Source organism: Mauremys mutica, chromosome 13, assembly GCF_020497125.1.
Source record: "Mauremys mutica isolate MM-2020 ecotype Southern chromosome 13, ASM2049712v1, whole genome shotgun sequence".
Classification (NCBI taxonomy): Eukaryota; Metazoa; Chordata; order Testudines; family Geoemydidae; genus Mauremys; species Mauremys mutica.
In genome coordinates this window covers 49,369,537-49,376,608 of record NC_059084.1, presented here as the reverse complement: position 1 = coordinate 49,376,608, position 7,072 = coordinate 49,369,537, and the positions used below count along the sequence as shown (strand labels likewise).

The following is a 7,072-nucleotide window of genomic DNA, read 5'->3' as shown; positions in this document are numbered from 1 at the left end:
GTGAGGGGCACTGGCAGAGCGGGGGGCAGAGCTGGGCTAGCAGGGGTGGGGGGCGGGAGTGAGGGGCACCGGCAGGGCTGGGCGCAGGGGCTGCGGGTGGGGAATGAGGATGCTCAGATAGCAAGTGTGAAAAATTGGGACAGAGGGTGGGGGTAATATAAGAAAAAGCCCCCAAAATCAGGACTGTCCCTATCAAATCGGGACATCTGAGCTGGGGGGACCCCATGGCTGGGCTAGCAGGAGGCTGCGGGTCGGGAGTGAGGGGCACCAGTAGAGGTGTCGGGGGGAGCCCAGGGCTGGGCTAGCAGGGGCTGTGGGTCAGGAGTGAGGGGAACCAGCAGGTCTGTTGGTGGAGCCCGGCGCTGGGCTAGCAGAGGGTTGCAGGTCAGGAGTGAGGGGCACCGGCAGAGCGGCAGGGCAGCCAGGGCTGGGCTAGCAGGGGCTGCAGGTGGGGAGTGAGGGGCACCAGCAGGGCTGGGTGGGGTGCAGGGCTGGGCTAGCAGGGGCTGTGGGCAGGGGCGGCTCCAGGCACCAGCATGCCAAGCGCGTGCCTGGGGCGGCAAGCCACGGGGGGCGCTCTGCCGGTCGCCGCCAGGGCGGCAGGCAGGCTGTCTTCCGCGGCAGCCTGCGGAGGGTCCTCTGGTCCCGCGGCTTCGGTGGACCTCCTGCAGGCTGCCGCCGAAGCCATGGGACTGGGGACCTCCCGCAGGCAAGCCGCCAAAGGCAGCCTGCCTGCCGTGCTTGGGGCGGCAAAATACCTAGAGCTGGCCCTGGCTGCGGGTTCGGGAGTGAGGGGCACCGGCAGGGCTGGGCTAGCAGGGGCTGCGGGTTCGGGAGTGAGGGGCATGAGCAGGGCTGGGTGAGGGGCAGGGCTGGGCTAGCAGGGGGCTGTGGGTCGGGAGAGAGGGGCACCGGCAGGGCTGGGGTGGGAGCCCAGGGCTGGGCTAACAGGGGGCTAGCTGAGGGTTGCGAGTGAGGGGCACCGGCAGGGCTGGGGCGGGGGCAGGGCTGGGCTAACAGGGGGCTCTGGGTTCGGGAGTGAGGGGCACCGGCAGAGCTGGAGCAGGAGCCCAGGGCTGGGCTAGCAGGGGCTGCGGGTTGGGAGTGTGGGACACCAGAAGGGTTGGGGGAAGAATAGGGCTGGGCTAGCAGAGGCTGCAGGTTGGTAATGAGGGGGCACCAGCAGAGCTGCGGGGGGCAGGGCTGGGATAGCAGAGGGCTGCAGGTCAGGAGTGAGGGGCACCGGCACAGCTTAGAGGGAGGAGCGCAGAGCTGGGCTTGCAGGGGGCTGCAGGTCAGTAATAGGGGGCACTGGCAGGGTGGGGGGACAGGGCTGGGCTAGCAGGGGGCTGGAGCTCAGGGTTGAGGGCCATTAGCAGACGTGGGGCGCTCAGGGTTGGGGGGCTGCAATTAGAGGTTGGGGGAGCAGCTGAATTGTTTCCAAGGGGGTTTAATTGTCTCCAGCCAAAATCTTTCTAACCTGAGGCACAAATTTCCCCTCTGGCATGTCCCTGGTCAGAGGGAACCCCCTGAACTCAGCGAGTGCAGGAACGCGTCTCCCTGAGCCGGCCCTGCCTCCCTCCAGCAGCTCTGCGCTCATGCTCCATGCTGAGAGCCGGGCGGGGGGATTCCCAGCACAGCTAGATGTGAGCGCGGCTGCCTGGGGCTGGACGTAACTGGCAGCTCAGAGGCGACAGCTCAGGGCTCAGCTTCCCAACTTGGCCTTTGAGCTGAGCTGGCTCCGTTTCTGCGGCGCACTCAGCTGGAGCCGCGTTGGGCTTCCTTTCCGGGGGAACGAGCTCTGACGTCTCCGGCTAAAGCCCACTGGAGATGCAGACCCCGGTAAGTGCTCCCCAAGGCGCCTCAGCTCTGGGCACCTAGAAAGTGAGGCAGCTGGACTTCTTGGGAGATTTCTCCTGCAGAGTTTGGGAAAGTGTCCAGAAAATCTTCATCCCAATTGGTTAGAATCCGAGTGGTTTCTTGAGTGGGAACCTGGCTAGAAAGGTCGTGAGCTAGGGGTGGTGATAACCAGTCGACTACTGAGTTTGGGGGAGGGAAGGTTTTTTACCCTAACCCCAGAACTATGACCCTAAACCAAACCTCAAACCCAACTACTTAGACCCCTAACTCTGTCCTAGCTCCCTAACCATAACCCTAACCCCAGCATCCTAACCCCCGACAGATGCACCCATTCCTTAACCCCAACACCCTAATCCTCCCCCTTTCCCTAGAGTCCTAGCCTCATCCCTAACCCCAGCTCTCTAACCCCTCCTCCCTAACTCTGACCCCCAACTCTGACCCCCTCTTCAAACCCAACCCCTAACCCTAAGGTCCCAACCTTATCCCCCGAACCCTGACTTTAGATTGCTCAGGCTGCAATGGTGCTGGGATCAGTAGAGTCCTCATTGTTATTTCTCTGTAAAGCTCCTGGTGCAATGGATCCTGGTCCTAAATTGGGTTTTCTAGACCACTGTGATACAAGTACTAACAACCATTTATACCCCTAACCATAACCCCAGCTCTAACCCAAACCTCCCCACCTTGACCCTCTGAGCACTAGGGTTTCTGTGTCTCCAGTTGGGTATCAAGCATCCCAGCTTCAGAATAATGAATTTGTCATGGAAAACTGGCCCTGTGGGGATAGGACCCAAGAGTGTCACTAAGTCCCTCTGGGAAATGTCAGCAGAACCGGTTGGTATCTGAAGGTTGAACGGCGGCAAAATTGGCTAGAAATCCAATCACAACACGTCAAATATTGAACTTGAGGGTGGAAGGGTATTTGACCCAAACCATTAAACCATCGCCCTTAATTCTATCCCTGCAACCTATAGCCCTTAACCCCAGCACCTAACCCTAACCGCGAACCCTTCATCCTCCTCCCCATGTATAATTATAATTCGAACTCTAACCCAAAGGGCCCATATGTCCCAAGTTGAATTGGACAGTCCCAGTCCCTCCTACGGGTGTCTCAAGTGAGTTCCCAGGACTCTAACGACGTGTGTTTGAGATACAGAATTGCTAACTGGCCACTAGGGGCTGATGATGTTAGCAATGAACCTAGGAGCCTAATGAGAATATAACATTTAATATTCGTACCCAAGCTACAATTGCTAGAATAACTTCTGCACGTCTTCAGCTGGAGACCTGAAAACCCAAACGTTAGTGGTACGACACGTCTTCGAGAGCCCAGATGTGTCTCCCAATTTCAGTTCCTTGGTCAAAATCTTGGGTTATTTTCTACCTGCAGATGCTGTGATTTCTCCAAGGGGAATTTCTCTGCCACTTCGGCACCTAATTCCCTCAGGAGCAACCCAGTGCAAATTACTGGGAACAGCCCTTCACTCTGTGAAATCAACCCGTGTTACTGCTGACCAGCAGCACAGCACAATGCATCATCCAGTCCACAGAGCAGAGGGTGGGACACAGGACTCCTGGGTTCTCTACCTGGCTGTGCCACTGTCCTGCTGTGACCAGGTCCCTTCCTCGCTCGATGCCTCAGTTTCCCCTCTGACCCTTCCTTTATCTTGCCTATTTGGCCTGTAAGTTCTGTGGGGTAGGGATTGTCTGTCATTGTGTCTCTCTGCAGCACCCAGTCTAATGGGGCCCCGATCACACACTGGGTCTGTTTAGCACCAAGGGAACTGGGGGCCCTGATCCTGCTCAGTCTGTGACACAACCTGGAAGACGAGGGGCAGCCTATCTCAGGCGCCCACTTACACACAGACATTAGTAGGACCTTGCAACTGTCAACAGTCTCACCCCAAGCTGTGCTGTGTGAATGGAGCAGAGTGGGGCTCGCTAGGGGACGCTCTCCCCCGGCATTGAGTGCTGCCCCAGTGCCACGCTAGGGCCTGTGCTGCACGGAGCGGGGCAGGGCTCAGTGGGGCTGTGTCTCATGGCCTCGCTCTCTCTCCCTTTGCAGCTAGTGCCATGGCCCCGTCTGTCTTCCCCCTGACCTCCTGCACCGGCGAAGTCACCACCTCCCAGGTCACCTTCGGCTGCCTGGCCCAAGGCTACTTCCCCGAGCCGGTCACCGTGACATGGAGCCCCAATGTCGGCTCCTCGGGCGTGAGGACCTATCCCTCCGTGCTGCAACCTTCCAGCAGCCTCTACTCGCTCAGCAGCCAGGTCACCGTCCCGGCCACCAGCTGGGAGTCTAACACCTATCGATGCACCGTAGAGCACCAGCCCACCAGCTCCAGCATCTCCAAGGAAATCCCAAGTAGGGATGGCGCGGTGCAGCCCGGGGGGGAGGGAGGGGTTGGGGGGTCTCTCTGGTCCCTGCTCTGGTGACTGCTGCAGGGAGAGAGGCTGGGAGCCTGCTAGTGCTGTGAGCTGATGGAGTCGCTGGGGTGGGTGGGTGGATGGAGAGAGACACCTCAGAGAGATGGGAGTGAATGGGAACAGGTAGATAGTGTTGGGTGTGGAGACACCGAAGGGTGGGTGGATGGAGAGAGAGACCACGCCAAGAGAAGCGATGGGGGCTGCAATGCAGGGAAAGGGGCAGAGGGCTCAGCAGGGGGCGCTGTGCTCCAGGGAGCGGGGGACTCAGCAGGGGGCGCTGTGCTGCAGGGAGCAGGGGACTCAGCAGGGGGCGCTGTGCTGCAGGGAGTGGGGAGAGCTCAGCAGGGGGCGCTGTGCAGCAGGGAGCGGGGGACTCAGCAGGGGGCGCCGTGCAGCAGGGAGTGGGGGGCTCAGCAGGGGGCGCTGTGCAGCAGGGAGTGGGGGGGCGGCTCAGGAGGGGTCTGTACAACAACTAACCCGTCCCCCTTCCCCCAGAGTCCACCCCCATTGAACCCCACGCCCCCGAGGTGCACGTCCTCCACTCCTCCTGCACCACCAAGCCAGGTGCCATCCAGCTGCTCTGCTTCATCTCCGGCTTCTACCCTGAGCCTTTGAAGGTGGAATGGCTGGTGGACGGTGAGCCCGAGTTACTTCATGGGGACACCGCCCCTGCCAAGAAGGACGCCGACGGCCGCACCTTCAGCACCCGCAGCAATGCCAGTGTCTCCCAGGACGTGTGGCTGGAGGGCAAGACATACACCTGCCAGGTGTCCCACCCGGGCTCCGCCACCAGAAAGCAGGACCACGCCCGCAAGTGCCGAGGTGACGCTGAGTGGGCCCAGGCTTGCTAGGAAGGGGAGGGGGACACCGGGCTGGGCTCAAGGGGGGAGAGGAGTTGGGAGGAGACTGGGATGGGCTTGGGATTGGGCAGGGCAGACCAGGCCTAGCGACTGACCTGGGCTCTCCCATCCCCAGAAGAAACAACGTCTCCCAGCGACATCCAAGTCTTCCTGGTGCCCCCGTCTCCTGCCGCCCTGTACGTGGCCCAGAGCCCCATGCTCACCTGCCTGGTGGTCAACCTGCCTAGCGACTCCGGCCTCCAGGTGGTCTGGTCCCGGGAGAAGCCAGGGTCCATTGTCCCTGAACCCCTGACCCTCACTGAGCAGTTCAACAGCACCATCACCGCCTCCAGCTCCATGCCCATCTTCACCCGCGACTGGGAGGCCGGAGAGACCTTCACCTGCAAAGTGGAGCACTCAGAGCTGCCCTCGCCCCTCATCAAATCGATCTCCAAGAAGCCAGGTAGGAGGAGAGCAGGGTCCCTTAGGGGAGAGACTCAGTCCCAGTCCCCGTTCCCTAGCGGGGAGGGATGCTCCATAAGGGAAAGCCCCAACCCCCAACAACCTGGGATCCCAGCCCTGGGTCCCTTTGCGTCCCCATGTGAGATGGAGACCATCCTATCTCCCATCCTCTGCTCCAGGACTTCCAGCTCCCAGTCCCCAGCCCCTCCGTCCCGGAGGAGAGAGGGGATCTTCCTACCCCCCCACACACACACACGCCCCATCCTTCTCCCCACGTGGCCCCAGCTGAGTGATGTGCATGGCTCATCTGTGTCCTCTGTCCCCACCCACCGTAGGCAGGCGGTCTGCCCCTGGCATCTACCTCCTGCGCCCCCACAACGAGGAGCTGAGCAGCTCCAAAGACTCCGTCAGCAACAAAGGAGACTCTGTCAGCATCACCTGCCTGGTGCGGGACTTCTACCCCGAGGACATCTCGGTGCAGTGGATGAAGAACCACAAACCCGATGAGACCTTGGAATATATCACCACTCCCACCATCAAGGACGGAGCCGGCGACTCGAACTTCTTCCTCTACAGCAAGCTGTCAGCCAGCAAGGACAGCTGGAACAGAGGGGACGTCTACACCTGCATGGTCATCCACGAAGCCCTCTCATTGAAGTTCACCCAACGCAGCGTCAGCAAAGACTCCGGTAAATGAAGAAGGCTCCTCCCAGCCCCACTGCTAGCACTGTCCAGTACAGCTTCCTGTAAATAATCTCTGTGCCCTCAGTGACAACAAGCGAATAAATGGAACTAGTCTGAGCTCACACCCAGGTCTCCTTCTTGTGGTGTGACTGGGTGAAATCTGCGGGTCGCCCAAGGCGGGCAAGGTCCCAGGTGGCAGGCTGGGAGAAACTGAGATGCTATAAGGCTGGGGATGCCAATTCCCAGATCCTGTATGGGTGGATACATATATACCATGCATGGATGGGGAGATACATAGATAGATGCCATGGAAGGAAGGATGGGTAGATACGTGGGTACATACACACCACAAAAGCAATGATGGAGAGGGGGGTAAATGGACAGTTACACACATAAATATGTCCAAGCCCAGCTCAGTTGGAAGGCCAGGTGTTCAGAGAGATGGTTAGATGGATACATACATACTTCAGAGGGAAGGATTCATAGACCAACAGATATCACAGAGAGATGGAGAGAGAGAGAGAGAGAGATTATTATTTGGATTAAATTGCACCTCCACCCCCAGCTCAGATAGGGCCCTGTTGGGCTGGGTGTGGCACAGACACCGTGGGAGACAGTCCCTGTGTCAAAGGGCTCACACCTAGATAGAGAAAGAGGGAGAAGAAACAGAGACGCCAAGAGGGGCAGGGACCTGCCCAAGGTTACATCCGTTACCAGGCTAGAAACAGAACCCAGGTGTTTTGAGAGTCCCACCCAGTCCCACTAGACTGCACTGCACTGAGGGAAGGATGGTTGGATGGTTC

At 59.6% G+C, this 7,072-nt stretch overlaps 1 gene segment (V, D, J or C); it reads left to right on the top strand.

Moving 5' to 3' along the window:
- Nucleotides 1-3,701: 3,701 nt before the first annotated feature.
- LOC123348449 lies at nt 3,702-6,382 on the top strand. The segment is given in 4 exon segments: nt 3,702-4,222; nt 4,780-5,106; nt 5,260-5,586; nt 5,921-6,382. Coding segments are annotated over 4 exon segments (1,308 nt in total).
- Nucleotides 6,383-7,072: the final 690 nt, after the last annotated feature.